Source organism: Gymnogyps californianus, chromosome Z, assembly GCF_018139145.2.
Source record: "Gymnogyps californianus isolate 813 chromosome Z, ASM1813914v2, whole genome shotgun sequence".
NCBI classification, from domain to species: Eukaryota; Metazoa; Chordata; class Aves; order Accipitriformes; family Cathartidae; genus Gymnogyps; species Gymnogyps californianus.
The window spans coordinates 55557998-55574579 of NC_059500.1; the positions used below are offsets into that span (position 1 = coordinate 55557998).

Below are 16582 nucleotides of genomic sequence, written 5' to 3' on the forward strand. Positions count from 1 at the left end.
TATGTAGCTGTACCAGACATTAAGCATTGCCCTTATTTTACTGGGGAACAAGGCAGGTTCAAGGTGAGAGCCCATCGATTTCTGTTCCCAGGGAAGGTGCTAGTTGTGCCATGTGAACAGCTTGGAGCACCCTCCAGGAGCCTGCTCCCAGTGAGTGAGCCAAGAGATTAACATGCAGAGGCAGAGGAACAAGAACCTAAGTTTTTACTGCAGCGCTCCCTCAGGTATAATGCCCCATCAGGATTGCTTCTGCATCCCTTGTCACATCAGTCAAGTAGCCCTTATAAAGGATAAAAACGTCTAGATTTGACAAGTAACGAGGAAGTACGTCTCTCTGTATTTCTGTGTATTTCAGTGTCTCTTTTATATTTCTCTGTATATGCTGAGTTTTATCTCACTCTTTCCAGTTTATATTCACTGCAGCAAGAAGGAATCTCAGCAATGTACAGGCAAGGCAGGGGGACTAGGCTCCAAAGAAAGATGTTTCTGAAAAGGAGTTTGAGCTTTGCCACATGCAACAAAGCAGGAAAGTAACTTCTTCCATTAGTTACCACAAGCGCCTTCACAATCACGCTGCTGCCATGCTACTCTCACACTGCCTTTCTCCTACAACACGCACCCACTCCCGAGGGTGCTGCAGCCCCCAAGCTGAGATGCATACTGATGGGAGAACTGCCAGTGTGTGTTCACTTCCCTCGGAGAGACCAGGAGGAGACCAGCTCCTCCTGAGCCTGCAGACCTCCCTGCCTGAGCCACATAAGTGGGGCCGGAGGGGCTTAGAAGAAAGAATAGACTTTCTCGTGTCTTAAGTTCTGCTTTCTCACTTTTCCTCAACCTTTTGCTGACTTATGTATTCACTACCTTCAGGGAAAAGAAGGGCAATTAGTACAATTTTATCACAAGATTTCTGGTTTTATCTGGGTGTCACAGAGGAGAAAGTTGGAATGTATGAAGTCTGTAGGCTCAGAAATATGACAGATGGAAAGAACCCAAACAGTGTTTACCTTAGGTCTCACAACCTTTTAGCCATTGTGTGACAGTGGCCAACTCAGGATTCTCTCAGGATTATCCTGACCTTAGCTTTTCAGAGGAACACTCTTGCTGAAGGCAGGCACTGTTCAGCTATTGAAAAGCTATAGCCTCTCTCTCTCTAGGAGGGAAAAAATCAGAAACAAAATCTTATACTACATGCTCTGGTAAAGACTACGCTCTGCTGTCATATTTATGGAGCACTTAAGTTTTTAAAGAATTTTCAGATAATAACCATTAAATCCTTGTAGCAGTTATCTTTATCTCACGAAGAGGGAAAAAAAGACACTTGAAATTTAAACTGACCTATGTGATCTTCCTCAGGTTAGTGGGTAGAGCAAGGATGTAACCTTGCAAAGGTTCCTGCTATCCATTCCTCAGCTTAATCTCCTGCACATCTTGTGCAGACAAAAAATAGCAAACCACACTCCCAAAGATGCTGTAAATATTTTATTTCTGTTGCAGCTTCAGGAGAACCTGGTCTCTGGCAGCAGACCTCCTTAAAGTACATCTCCCTCTGTAGGTGCCAAATCTTTCTGAGCGTGTGATGCTCTGTATCTATCCTCTACAGGATCTGCTTCCTGGCAGTGCTCTAAGGATCTGATCCTCCACTTAAGGTCAGGATTCATCCTGTATATAGGCATGCTTGGCGTACAGCTGTGGCTATGGCTTTCAAGCACTGCTGCTATTGCGGAAATGAATGGAATTAGTCTCTAGTGAGGGACGCAACTCTTAACCGAGATTCCTGTTGTAGCGTAAGTGCAACAGCCTGCAGGGAGTTGCTGAGTCATGCACCAAATCTCCCTGTGACAGTGCAGAATGTTGCAGGGAACACGTTAACGAAACACCATTTAGGGTGAAAAGACTTGTCTTTGTTATCTTCCAGTGGCAGACTAGTGCGAGAATGTTAAAATACTGTATTAAGTTAGTTGTTATAGGGAAGGGAGAAGAATGATGCTTCAGAGTTATATGTCCACTAAAATTGAAGTTTGGATAGTATGCATTCAGAAATAATTTTATTTTCCAGTAATGACAATATGCAATATCATGTAAGAAATGAAATTGAAGAATTGATCTTATTCTTCAAATACAGGATAGCTTCAATATTAAAATTAACATATAAATTTAGCATCAATCTTATTTCCCCCCTCACGTCCGCTGAGTAAATACACATAAAGAATGAATCACTGAAACAGTATACTGAGAGAATCAAAGTCATTTTTCAAAGATGTCAGCACAAATGTGAGGTGAGCCTGTTCACCAAGCATCCAACAAATGTTGCAGAGGTGGCCCTTCAGGCCCATAAGGAGGGCAAGTCGGGGACCCCCGGGGGAGCAGCACAATCACCAGCAAAGGCAAGGCAGGGGGCAGTTTGGAACAGGACATCCCCGTTGCATTGTGCTTACACCCCACCCTAACTGTTCCCTTATCTACAGGTATGTGAGCTGCTGGAGAATGTGAGCCTCACATTAGGGCTCTCCACAGCATTCCTCTGAGGGAGAAATTATTATTGTTATTGTTTACGTCATCAGTGGCCTTATCCACCTTGTCACAGCTAGAGGTTAATGAGCAGGGATTAAGCAGCGTGAACTATGGGGCAGCAGCCAGCCTCTGCAGAGCACACTGCTCAGGTGTCTGGTGGGCCGGCACCGCTGCTGATGACAAGCAGAGCCGTGGGCAGAGAGAGCTTCCCGTGGCATTGCCCATTGGTTTTGTGTGCACCCGTGGAGAGTTGACAGTGAAATCACCTGCCTGACAGGAGAAAAAGCAGCCCCAGGGCACCCCAGAGAGGCACCCGGGCAGCTGCTCAACCAGGAGCAGGAACTGTGCAGAGGGCATGGGGTGAAGCTCTCTTGCTCCAAGAAAGCCACAGCTGCTCTAGCACCCAAAAAAAAAAAAAAAAAAAAAAAAGGACCCTTTGGTTTCTGGGCTTCAGCATAGACCTCGCCAGGCTCAAGCCATCTTTCTTGCTGCTTAAATTCATTTTTTCTGCTGGGGGTTTCTGAGCATCAATGCCTCCAGCTTTACCCCTCCTCACCCACACGTCTTCTCTCCTCCACGGCATGAAGTATTTGCTCCGACGTGGAAATACCCTTTTTTACCACAAGATGGAGCTGGAAAACGCAGGGTTTGGGTGCCGTACCCGCAGGCCTTCCCCCGGACCCTGGAGCCGTGGGAGAGGATGCTGCACCGCCGCGGGCGCTCTGCAGGCTCAGGACACAGCCCTGCTGCTGCCAGCTGTGGTGACACAGCTGTCACCGACCCCGGTAAAAGCACGGCCTGAGCCACAATGGGGCACGCCAGCTCTGGGGTGGCCGTTTGCAGACCCCAGCTGGATGGGGCACCCAGGGCTCCTGCAGAAAAGGGGATCCCTCGCCCCTCGGTTGCCCACGCTGCGAGGGTGGGAGTGGGTGGGCGTCCCCCAACAGCATAGCGAGGGTCTGCGGAACAGGTCCCAGCACCGTGCGGGCAGAAAGAGGTCCTGCCAACACGCCAAGGGGTCCTTGCTCTGTGGCAGCTAGAAGTTAAAAATTGTATTTGCCTGTAGTGCCAGCCTGAAAAATACAGCTGGGTGACTAAAGTAATTTCTCACAGATATCGTTGCAGGCCAATCCATATTTTTTTTTAAATTGATCTTCTGGATAGCCAAAACATTGTGTGGTCAAACAAAAACTGCTGTTCAACATCAAAACTGTCATTTTTGATTTTGAACACATTTAGGTTCACTTTATTTAAAAAAAAAAAAAGAAAGATAACTGTGAATTGAGCCAAAAGATATTTTATAACACCAGACAAGGATTATTTTAACTTGTTTGCTTTTTCAGAAAACAGTTTATCATCAAAAGAGATCTAATTAAAAAAATCATACCACTGAATCTGCTTTTTTCACCACAAGTGTTTAGAGTAATAATAGCTCACTCCACTTTAGCCAAGGGTCACCTTTCTTTGAAAGATGTGTCCCAATTCCAAGATGCCAAAATTCTGTTCTTTGAAAACCCACAGGCCATAGTGTGTAAGGTCACTATGAGCTGTCGCAGGCGCCACTGTTTGGTCTTTCTGCTGGAGATGATTCACCCTCTGTAGCAAAAAAAAAAAAAAATAAAATTCATTCCATGTACAGGGATGCCTATACAAAGGTTTCTGCTGGAGGGAAATCAGCTTGGTGCGTGAGCTCAAAACCAGAGCTCCTGGGTCTATCTGCTCTTATCTAGCCTTTGACGCTTAATTTCTCCCTGATGTTGGAGCACAGCATTTCACTACCTCATCCCTTTCTGTTTGCAAGATCAAGCCTATTTTACCTATTACTTTTCTCTCTGGAGTGGCTGGAAGATGAATTTGTTTACAAGAGCCACATGAGTGCAGGCAAATCTGTCAGTACAAAACTGTAATTCTGCGTTTATGAAAATTCCAGGTGTTTTCACATTTACACTTCCATAAGGGAAGCTATTTATTTTCTTTCCTCCCTCCCCCACCTTTATGTCTTGCTCTGTAGCATTACCAACAAATTGCTTTTCTGAACAGGTTGGAAAATTATGCAAGAGAAAGTATCTTTCTGTTCATTTATCCCCTGTTCATTTATCCCCTAAGGAAAATAAAATCATTATTTTATTCTCCTTTTTTTTGTGCGTGTTCAGTACTCTTATAAAATGCAAGATTCATTGGGTGCACAAACCTTACAAAATATGAAATGCCAAATGAGAACACAGGCATTCATATCAGCAATGACACCAGAAAACATGCCTGATGTATATTACAGCTTTAAAGCCCGTCTGCTTTAGAGTCCAACTTCAGGGCAGCCTCAATTGTTTTTGAGGTGTGGGACTAATCCATACACCTGACAGGCCTGACAGCCATTTCATCTGCATTCAGAGGTGTGTTTTGGAAAAGCCAACTGTCAAGCAGATGTGGTCACTTGTGAACGGTTGAAAAAATGGCACTAAAACCTTAACAAACTTCTAAGTGGACAATTAATTTAGTGGCATTCCTCATCAGAAGCAATTCCTAATGTTACTCTGACACACATAAGATATGCAGTGTAATCAATGCATGCAAACATGCAATAAATTGTTCAAACCATTACTTTTCTAGATTTAGGGAAGTTGCCATTTGGCTAAACATTATTTTAAAGAAATGCCTGCTAATTTCTTTTTTCTACTTCTACAGTATAGGAAAAAAGATGCTTCTGAAGCCTCGGGAGAGCCTTTTTTTCTGCTTACTGTGACTGTAGCAAGCTCTGCTTTACCCAGCTAAGCTTGGAAGTGTCTGCAGTACATACTCAAGAGACCTCAGCTTCCCTGATGACAATATTTGCCTAATCTCAGTTGCAAGCTACAAGGCAGGGAAGCAGAACCTGGACTTGGAAAAAGAGGCTTCCCTTGGCTGCAGTTGCTGGAGCTGGACATTTTAACCCCAACTGGGGACTAATCAGCTCTCTATCTTCAGAAATTTTATTTGCCCAGTATAAATGACATAAACCAAGATCATCATCTTAGTTTATTTTTCTAGAGTCCTTAGCATGCTACATTAACCTGACAATGCTTAATCTGGTGTTCATTTCACAAGACACTTCATGCAATTCACAGCTGTAATTGGTTTTACACTGACATTACACATTTCGACCTAGCCATGGGAAAAGAATAACTCTTAATATTATTTCTCTGAAAAGTGTCCAAGCTGGAACGGCACAGAAGCAGCTCATGCTAGTTTCATGTGCATATTTCTTTCTTCTGCCTTTTCTTTCACTGCAAGGATGATCACTGGCATAAGATTGTAAGGTCCTTGTTTTAGTCCATTTGCAATTGAACTACGTTTGTTTGATTTCTTATGTCCTGAGGAGTTCTCTCTTATAAAACAGCATTCAAGTATTCTAGTTTAACATCCCCATTTTTCTGAGTTAAGGAACAAAGTAGACCTTGGGCTTTTGTTTCCATTACGAGTCTTCCAGAGTCCCATAACTGATAGCCGTAAAGTCTTCCTTTGTAACACACACTCAGCACTAAAGCCAGAGTATTGCTATTTGGCATTATCCAGTGAAGTGCAAGAAATTAAATAAGTTATGTCTTTATTGCTATAGTACAATACCAAGCAAAGTCACTTTTTAATACAATTGCAAGGGTTTCATAGAGTACATGTCCCTCCTCTTAGGGCCCAGTAGTTCAGCTGCACTGGACGTATCACTTAGCTATCATGTGTCGAATGTCAGTCTAAGAAGATGTGTTGAGTATTCTTGAGTCTGAAGAATCAGACCTTTCATCATACTCATCTTCTGTGTAAATCGGTTGCTTAGACACAATAGGACACGCGTCATCAGGGATTGAGATCCTAGGATCTTCTGACGAGCGGGAAGGAAGGACAGGTGAGCTTCGGAAAACGCTGGCTGAGTTGCTAGAGAAAGGACTGACATACTGGGACCGCAGCTGGTACTGCTGCTGCAGCGTCATGGTGTTCCACAGGGTGACATCGTTGGGCAGGAACGGGCTGGACTGGTTTCTTGCCAAAGTGTTCCTCAGCATCAGTGGGTAGCGTGGTGGCTGAGGGAAAGGGTGCTGCAAAGGTACGGCCAGAGGATTTGGCACAACGTTACTGGAATCAGCAGAGAACCTCAGTGTGTCAGGAACCCTAAATGCTGAGCCCACGGACCACTTAGAAGAGGAAATAGGGTATGAACTCAGCGTGTGTTCAAAAATGTGCCCATTGGAAGGCAAAACAAGACCATCGGATTCTGCAGAAGTTCTCTCCCCACTGGCCACCGAAGACCGACTGGACAGGAGAACCTCTACAGCACTCACCAGATCACCACCGCACCCCTTCAGGATCAACTCCAGCACAGTTGGCTTTTGGTTAGGGAAGATCTTTTTCAAGACTTCAAGCGGAGGTCTGTTGGCTTTCAAACTGAAAGGTAAAGAAACTGTCCCTGAAGGACCTTCTATCAGGAGGTGGTTCTGCTCTGGGTGGTACTTGGGGCTGTCTGGACGGCTCTCGGTGCTTCCACCATTTTTCTGAACTGCATAACCGACCTCATCCACTGAAACAATTTCAGGGCTTTCAGGGGTGAAGCAACTTTTGGCTTTAGTCATGTCTGGGGAACTCCTTTGGTCTGTGTCTTTGTCACTGTAGGTCTCGGCATTGTCTGCTCCACTGGCATCACCCAACCGCTCCTCATTCATGTCTGCAAAGAGAAGGCAGAGAAGTTAACAAAAAACTGAGGCCAAAAGCTTTTACAGACGTTTGAGGATACAGTCTTCTTAAAGTGAACAGAGCAGGATCCTAGGGGGAAAAAAAGCATTTTTCACAGAGATCCTGCTAAAATTAAGGTCTCTTTGCAACATCTCATGAGAACAAAACTGGAAAAGAGTAATGCCTGGTCTAAGCATTTTATGCTGCCTTACAGATACCTGTCTCATTCTTCCACGTACAAGAAAAGAAGCAGTGGTGACTTTTCTGCTGCGTCAAATATGCTGTATCAATCCTCTCTCACTGGTTACAAGGCAGTAACCACCCAAGTGCAAGCTTTCTCAGAGGAACTTCAGCACTTTCACATCATAATTCCTCACTAGCACCATCTCGCTGACTGTGAGCTGAAGATATCCAGAGGGTACTTGGGAGACCAAAATTCCCTCTGCAAGTCCAACAGCATTGGTGGAACCACTCCATCATGGCTACTAGCTGAAGGTTAAAGAAGTCTTCAAATAAATCAGTGTATTCTAGTTCTGGCTCTGCAGAAATTGGTTCCTTCCCCAGAAAGAATCACAGGCTTTTCCTCCAAACCCTGGAGTGCAGCTGATGCCTTGGCCCATTAGAGCGCAGAATCCAGAAAAATATGGTTTGGAGAGGACCTCTGGAAGGCATCTGGTCCAACCTCCTGTTCAAAGCAGGAGTAACCTAAAATATAGAACAGGTTGCTTATGTCCCTGCTCAGCCGTTTTAAATAATTCCAAGGATCAAGACTCCACAACGTCTCTCAGCACTTGTTCCAGGTACCTTGCTTTTTGTGTGCTAAACTAAGAAGGACAAGAGCTGAGTACAGGGCTGAAAACAAGACCGTTGACCATGCTGTCTCCAGATGGACACCCAAAAATGGTGAGGATACTCCAAATCTCTGGTCACTTTGGTAACACCCGGCCAGAGTATGGAAACCTTTGAAATAAGACTGCTTGTCAGAAAGAAGAAGAGAAGAAGAAAGGTTGACAGCTTTCACACTTTATGCATGGGGCAGCCGGGGGGGGACGACAATGTACGTGCTTGAGACTGTTCACAGTTATTTCCCAAGAACGCTATTCTGCTGGCCTTCCTCATACAGCACAATGATGATCTCCCTGGGAAGCATCGATGTCTGGAGAAAGGGTCATTGTCCGAGCTGCAGCTGACAGAGCCTGCTTTAACTGCACAGGGCAGTGCTTTTGAACACACATATGTGAAAGACCATCTGCAGAAACCAATACAACCAATACATCAAGCCCCTGGTGATCAGCCCAACTAGATACAGAAGCTATAAGAAGCAAGCAAAGGTTCCCAAAATGTGCCGATGATCACCCCTGCCCTATCGAGATGGAACAAGTTAAAGGTGTGCAAGTGCCTGAGCCTCACCGCTCACCACAGACAGTCCTGCCTCCCTCTCACCCCAGCAATGGGCAGGGCATTTCCCCATGCAGCAGGCTAAGTTTAGTGTTGAACAGGTCAGCTCGAGACAAACTCTGTTAGTGCAATTTACCCACCTTGAGAAAGGAGTCAGGTTCTGAGCAAGCCTGCACTGAGCAGGAAGCCACTATGCTCACCAGAATGGGAGCTATAAATAAATATGAGATCCTGGCAGAGCACAGCCTGACAGTCAGCGTGGCAAGGGAGGTTCTCCTCATGAGGGTGTCTGTGCCAGGCAGAAATGACGGGCCATCCTACAGAGCTGTGGGATGCTGCTAGTTTGGGCTGTGGAAGATGAGCATGGGAGTGGAGCCAAGGAATACGGATGCCCTTATGAAGATCTTGCCCTTCTCTTTTAGCAGGATAACCTGTTTTGGGTACCCATTTTTATATTGGTTATGCTCTCTGTCCAGTGCAAATAGGGAAGCCATAACTCTTCATGTAGGTATATTACAGAGAAGGGAACGTATGTATGCTCTTCTTTATACACTCAGTGCATTGGTCTTGCCTTAGCAGACAGAGGGGAATGCAGGAAATGTTTGCTGGTAGCAAACTGGCAATGTGTATCCTTTTGAGGAGGTGGTAAGATCTCGGCATAGCTTATCCATTATTTGAAAAAAACTTGAGGCTTACACTACCTTTCCCTCCTAATCCCTTCACATGTTCGTAATCATGCATTTATTAACAAAAGACGGGATGCTAAGAATAATTCACGTCTGAGTGAATGCGCAATTTATACATCGAAGGCTTACCCGGCAGTCTGAGGACAGCTGATTACCTCTGTCCCTGTCTTGCCAGAGTTAGAGAGTCATTTAAGGGAGATGATGATCCTAATTTCCACACAAATAGATTGTACTGTGGTATCCAATATTACCAAATGGACCACATGCAGGTAGAGCGTATTTCAGAACTACTGCACTTTTCCAATGTATCTTTACGGGCTGATAACAAGTACCACTGGGGAGCAAATATATGCTAAAAAAAAAAAAAAAAAAATCAGATTAGATCTTCCTAATACACTCCCTGATCCTTACAAATTATTATTGTCCAAGATATTTCAGGTTTGTTCAGTTTTCAGTACCCTTAAAAGTATCCTTATGAGGCTTGGCTAAAAATTTTCTTCAAATTCTGAGAACTCATCCCACCGAAGTTTGCATCTTTATCATCAGGAGACTGCACAGATCCCGACTCTCAGCCTTGCACAGGGACAGCCTCCTCGTACAGCACAGATCACAGCGGTGCATCTCACCAGACTGTTAGACTCGCAGGGTCAGACCCGCAAAACGAGATTTCGGTGACTTAAATCAGATGCTGCTATTGACAGGAGGAGGATTATCCTCCGTCGGTTAACACCGATTTTGGGCGGTATTACACTTTTTTTCTCTGCCCCTTTGAGAGCATTTCTCGCCGCCGGTGTCAGGCGTTTTTTCTGGGCATGCTTCAGCCCCGGGCTGCGGCGGTGCGCGCTGTCACACCCCGGGTGCCCCAGCCCGGTGCTGCAGGCGGGTCGGGTGGCCGCTGCCTGCTTACCTGGCCGGTTCCAGATGGTTTCCTGCCTGGCAGGTCGTGTTTTGACTATGCTTTTTCCTCGTCTGAACACCACTTCCCCGCCACGCTCACGGCGCGGGGAGGACCAGGCGGAAAGCGTGCTCCGGGGACTGTCCCCACCTTTTCATGGGGATTGCCGACATCAGGTTTTTCGTTCGTTTAGAGCGGGCACAAAACAGTAATCGTTAAATAGAAAAAGATTTGGGAAGATACATTATAAATGTCCTTATATGGGCACTGAATTATAGGATTATTGCATGCATGTGTTAATCCCAAATATCTGTGTTGTCAGGTACAAAAATACTAATTTTGTGTTCAGAATATACAACCCACTGCTCTTAGCCAAAGGTATTTTTTGCACCACTCGTAAGCTTCACATGAGGATGTTCTAGGCTTTAAGAAAGAAATCTCGTCCTCAGACATTTTTTATGTTTATGGGGTTTGGGTGTTGTGTTTGGGGTTTTTTTCCCCCACACCTTCTATTTCAAATTGCCTGCATTCAAGTATTCACTTTGCCAGCCCTGAGGAAGCTAAAGAAATTGTTTTCTTATTGATATAAACGATGGGGAGTATTCATCAAATAATATGCATGCAGAGGAAGATACATACGCACATCTACAGAGGTGCAGTGCAAATACAGATACACATGAAACACAGTACAGTGGGAGAACCGTGCACGCATTCACGGTAAAATCTACATTAATAAAGCAAGCTGCTACGAATTTGGAGCGATGTATACCCCGATTTTTCCTTGTCTATTTATACATTAAGGATCATGAGTCAAATATTGTAAAGGGGCCAAATAGAAGTAAAACGGGTGAGAGAGAGAAGCTGTTCTCCTCAAGTTAATAACTTGTCTGGAAAACTTGGTCTAATACTTTGGAACCAAATTTGCTTCCTTGATATTCCCACTGCTGACTCTCTGTTAAAACAGCTTGCACTTTGATTGTTAGGACAGCTCTTTCTGCAACACAGATTTTCTTGGATCCAAAAATATCTGCTATTTTCCCTATTTCTATTATTAGAATGGACTGATACCAGAACTAGCATAAAGCCACATAAAGCTGAGGTCGTGTAAAACTTACGGGTTTTTTTGTAGGGTTTTGTTGTTGGTTGGTTGGTTTGGGGAGGTTTTGTTTTGGTGATTGTTTGGGGCATTTTTAAATTACTTTCACACCAGACTTTCTTCCCTGTCTTCAAAGGTCTAAGGTACTTTGTAGGAGACTAGTCACCGTTCCCAAATTAACACAGAGACTGCTGTGTTCCATTAAGAAGCTGGCTCTGAAATTAACAGAAGACTCGATATAGCGTTATATTAATAGTTTGCAAGCCTTGATAACCATTACTAAGACAGAGAAATGTAACACGCGCTCATGTGGGAGATGAAAGTTCATGAGCACAGTATCAGGAGGAGGAATTATTCCGGGTTAGCACAGGCAGATGCAACAGGGGTAGTTTCTACGCGCGTTATTTGCACAGAACAGAACTTTGCAACTGTCCCACCGAAATGACGAATTCTGGCAGGAATAAAAATAAACGAATCTGATTCTACCGTACATCGGGAAATACCTCCTCCGTACCGAAAAAACTTCCAGGAGATTAATGTCCGGGGGGAGGGGGGGGGCTGGAAACGGGGCTGGCTGGGGGACCAAATAATTACATTCTCTGTTCTGACGACGGTTTTAATCCAGGTAGCAGGGAGAGAGAGAAAAGAAAGAGAAAGCCCTGCCGTTCAGAGCACGCAGGATGGTTGGAAATAAACAGGTTATCTGGTTAAACAGTGTCTGGTGGCAGGTGACAGGAGGACCCCCCGAAGAGATAATTTTCCGCTTTGCTCTCACGCATTCCCATGTTCATAAAAGCGGCAAAAAAAACCCCCTCTGTAACAATCGGAGACCGAGGACCGCCCGGGTGAGGTTTGTGCAACCGGGGCTGCTTCCCGGCACCCCCGGTCCCGGGGTGCCCCGGCCCCCCAGCCCGGCCTCACCGCGGGCGGGGGTGGGGGCCGGCGCGGCGCCGCGGGCCTTGATTTATGAAGATCTCCGTTATTTCCCCCCCCCCCCCCCCGTAAAGCTGTTAGCAGAAAGTGCTGACTGGCTGGCAAGGAAGAATTTCTCATCAATACACTTTGATTGTATTTTGCAAACAAAATGCCTGTTGCTTGGTAACATTTCACTTGAGCCTGACCTTCCCCAAAAGTTATTGCTATCAGATTCGATTTACACTGTCCTCCCGTGATTACTGTAATCTTTTAAGCTGGGAAGTTCATATATCAGGGGGAAGAAAAGTTGGGCGTGCGAGTCAATACCGTTCCTATCCGCCAGATTTATACCCTGCTGGAGAAGTTTATTTGTTTCACTTTCTGGAAGGAGCCAAGGCGGCTTTTTTTTTTTTCCTTCCTCCTTTTTTTCCCCGGCCTCCCACCCCCTGCCCCCGCCCCTCCGCGCTGTCCCTGCCCCGGCCAAGCGCCGCCGCGGGTGCGGGGGGCGGAGAGGCTCCGCGCCGCCGGGAGGCTGCGGCCAGGCGGAAATTTGGGGGGCGGAGGGACCCCAAAGCCCCGGCCCTGGGGAATGGCCGGCGGAACCGGGCGGAGATGCGGGGGACGGGGAGGGACAGAGGGCAGGCAGGCGGTGCCGAGGGCCGGCTAAGGGGAAGCGGGTCCCAGACCACCGGCAACCTCGCCACACCGACGGACCCGGCCGTGCTGCCACCTCGGGCCTGGCGTTGGGTCTTCCCCGGAGCTGGAGGAGCAGAGCCCCGTGCTGGGGCCCCGGCGGACGCCTCCGAGGCCGGGCCGGCTCCATACCCGTGTCCTCGGAGAGAGACCGGCTGGTCCCACTCCCGCACACCGCCCCGCGGGGCTCCGGCCGCCCGGCAGCGAGCCGTAAGGAGCCGAGCCGTGCGGGAGCCCAGGGTTTGCCATTCCCCGCCCGGGGCACCGGGTAAAATTTCGTCGCAGTCGCCGCTTGTCAGCAGAGCGGGCTGCCAGCGGCCTGCCGGGCGTCCCCGTCGGGGAAGGCTGTCGGCTCCCGCTCGGGCACGGGGCGGGGAAGGGCACGGCGGCTACGGAGCGTTAGTTTTGCGTCCAGAAACGCATGTTACCGGTAGGTCGCACTCACAAGGTGACGGATGCCAGCGGCGGATTCTGGGTCAGCATCCCCGACCTGCCAAAAGCCGCCTCCGGACGCGGCCCGGCGGGACACGCCAGCGCGGGAGGGAAGCCAGAACAACCGGGTCGCCCCGCTTATCCCCTGCCGCCCTCCCGCCGGCACTCCTTGCTCCGCAGAAACCCTCGGGCTCCCGGCGCCGCTTTTGCCCCGAAGCTCCCTGTGGATGTTTTGTCCTGGACGAGGTCTCGCAGCCCGATGCCCGGGGTGCGGGAAGGCGGGGAGCGGCTCCAGCCGGCTCAGCGGGACCGGGAGCGGCAGAGGGACGTGCGGGTCCGATCCACGCGGGATGCGGCCACTTCCCGGCCGGCCTGGGGGAAGGGACCTGAGGCGGCACGTCGGGGAGCCGGTTAGCAGGGGCGGCGTTTGCCGGTCCCCTCCGCTGGTCTCGGCGGCTGCGAGCCCGGCTGCGGAGGGGGCCCGGCACTTTGCGGCTCCTTGCTTTTTAAGAGCGACAAAGCACACCCGCCGGGCTTTCCCTCCGTCCCCTTCTCACGGCGCCCGTCGGAAGGAAGGGAAAGCCCTCGCCTTTCCTCCCCCGGGCACCCACTCCCCCGAGACCCGCCCGTCGGGGGCCCGTCCCGGGCGCTGCCCTCGCTTCCCCTGCTCCCCGGGCCCCGCGCATCGCCCCCCCCCCGGCCCCGCGGCGCCCGGCCCGGCCCGGCCCGGCCTCACCTGCCTTGGGGAGCGGCCCCGGGAGCGCGGGGGGCGGCTCGGCGGCCCAGCGCAGGGCGGCGGCGGCGGCCAGCTCGGCGGGGGCCCGCGGCGGCGCGGCGCAGGGCGGCGGCCCCGGCGGCGGGGCGGGGGGCTCGGCGCTGCCCGGCGGCCCCGGGAGGGCGCGCAGGGAGTCCGGGAGGAGGCTCTCCAGGCTCTCGTTGGCCTGCTGCCGGCGAAGCGCCACCTGCGCGGCCATCACCCGCTGCCGCTCGATGATGAGGATGCACTTCTCGCAGGTGCAGTCCTTGAAGCGGCAGTAGCGCTTGTGGCCCTTCAGCCAGGACAGCACGCCGTGGTTGCGGCACCGGGCGCACTTGGGCGTCCGCTGCAGCGGAGCCCGCGGCGGCTGCGACACCGGGCCGCCCATGTAGAGGTACGGGGAGCCGTAGCCGTTCATGCCCGCGGGAGGAGCCCGGCCGGCTCCGGGGCGGAGAAGGGGCCGCGGGGCGGGCGGAGGACGGGGCGGCGGAGGAGAGGACGCGGGCGGCTCTGCCCGCGGGCTCCGCGGGGGGCGCGACCCCGGCCCCAGGCCGGCGGGGGTAGCCGCCGCCCGCCGCGGTGACACCGGCGGGCAGAGCGCTGCCGCCGGCCGGAGCGACACTGCCGCTGCCCGCGCCGCCCCGCCGAGCCCAGCGCCCCTCCGCCCGCCCCCGCCCCCGCCCGCCCCCCTCCGCCACCCTCCTTCCCCGCCGCCGCCGGGGCATGGAGGGAGAGAAGGAGGGAGGGAGGAGGGAGGCTGGGGGGGGGGGGGGCCCTCTGCCTCGCCGTCGGGGCGGCGGCGCTGCCCGCGCCGTGCAGAAGGAGTCCGTCCCCCTGCGGGCCGGGACCGGGGCTGATGCCACCCACCCACGCCCCCCGCACGGCTCACCCTGCGAAAGCGCCCGGGGCTGGGGACCAGCGGGGTCTGGGAGGTTTCCTCGGGCTCCGGACCGGCCCCGCGGGGCCGGGATCTCGAAGTCCAGACGGGGCGTTTGGACCCCACGCGGGAGCCCCTCGAAAGCCCACGGGACACTACGAGCGGCGGCACAGTGTGTGGCTGCTGCCGTAACACCGTCTGTGGCCCAGCGCTGCGCGGGGGGGGTGGGGGTGGGGGGGTGTTTGAGCCCAAAGTTTTATCAAAGTTTTGAAGCTGCCCTGGAGCAGGAGGTGCCCGGGAGCAGCTGCGCGGAGCCGGGCTGCGCCCGCGTCCCCGCGGGATCGCGCCGCGGAGCCGGGCGGCTACCTGCCCCGCGCTATCCGCTGCCTCTCCTGCGTCCCTCGCCAAGGCAGCTACTTAAATGCAAACGGTGGCTATAGAAAGACACGTGCAATTCAGGGCAAGCCGGATTGCTTGCAACCTATTTGATGTGTCTGATGCCGCGGGGTGGTAATTTTCTGTGTCTCCGGCCGCGGGGAGGTTTCTCGCCGAAACACGGATATTTCCAATATGGCAGCGAGAAGTTTAAATCCAAATGTAATATATTAGTGAAAGAAGGTACAGGAATATCTGCTGGGGGGAAACAAATTCACTGCAAGCGTTTATCTGCCCGCGCACCGGTACTTAGCGGCACAGAGTCCGCGGGTAGGCAGGGGCTGCTGCTTGGACTTGAACCCGTTTGGCTGCCCCAAGATCTCCCCTGCTTTTCCCAGGCACCTCTCCACTGTAACCGCTACACGAAATAAACCATTTAACGAGGGTACGTCATTAGAAAATCAGATTTAAAACTCGGGAAGTATTTCGCCGGAGAGAATAAAAAGCACGGCGTGTGCTATGAAGGTATTTGCGTGATATTTCATTACTTGGCTCTTTCCCAATTATTCTTCTGCTTCTAGGGGAAGAGCGACTCAGGGAGACCTTTCTCCCCAGGGCCGTGTGCGGGGTGCGAGGCAGGATGAGCCCCCCCATCGGTTAGCCGCCCCGAGGCGGGGAGCTGAATCGGAGGAGCAGTCCGCGTTCCCGCAGCGCCGGTGGGATCTCCCTTTCTTTGCTGCGGGGGGTGCGCGCACTGCACCCGGACAGCCCTGCAGCCCGCCGTGCCGCGAACTGGCCTCCCCCGCGAGGCGTCTTACACACTCGTGGGTCCCCGTCGGGGGGAGAAAAACAAACCAGCGGTGCCTCCTCCGCGGACCGAATAAATATCCCACTATCTCAAAATCGCGAGGGGCGCGTAAAAGACGACGCGCAGCCGTCCTTGGGAACCCGTTCCCCCAAAGCGAAGAAGCGGGGTGCAAGTGCCGGCGGGGGGGGAGCGGCGGGGGTGGAAAACCCTCCTCCCCCGGGAGCAGGAGAGGGGCCCGCGGGGCGCCTCCGCCACCGCGGCCGGCCGGGCGGCTGCCCGCTCCCGGGCCGGGCTGCCCGGCGCGGCGGCGGGCTGGCTTAGGGCCGGGGCCCCTCTCTCGCTTGGCTGCACACCGGGCGTTTAGGCTGAAATACTCGTTTGATATAGTGCCGTAATCCTTTTCTCATATTTGATGGGAATGTTTTCCATGTCCTAGTATTTGAC

The 16582-nt window shown here is 51.3% G+C and overlaps 1 protein-coding gene across 1 annotated transcript; it reads right to left on the reverse strand.

The window, feature by feature from the left end:
• Window positions 1–6233: 6233 nt before the first annotated feature.
• Window positions 6234–14496, reverse strand: DMRT3 (doublesex and mab-3 related transcription factor 3). Its single transcript, XM_050913310.1, has 2 exons — window positions 14058–14496; window positions 6234–7198 (listed from the first exon to the last, which is right to left on the reverse strand). The coding sequence occupies exons 1-2, from the start codon at window positions 14494–14496 to the stop codon at window positions 6234–6236; spliced, it is 1404 nt and encodes a 467-aa protein (XP_050769267.1).
• Between the last annotated feature and the right edge of the window lie 2086 nt (window positions 14497–16582).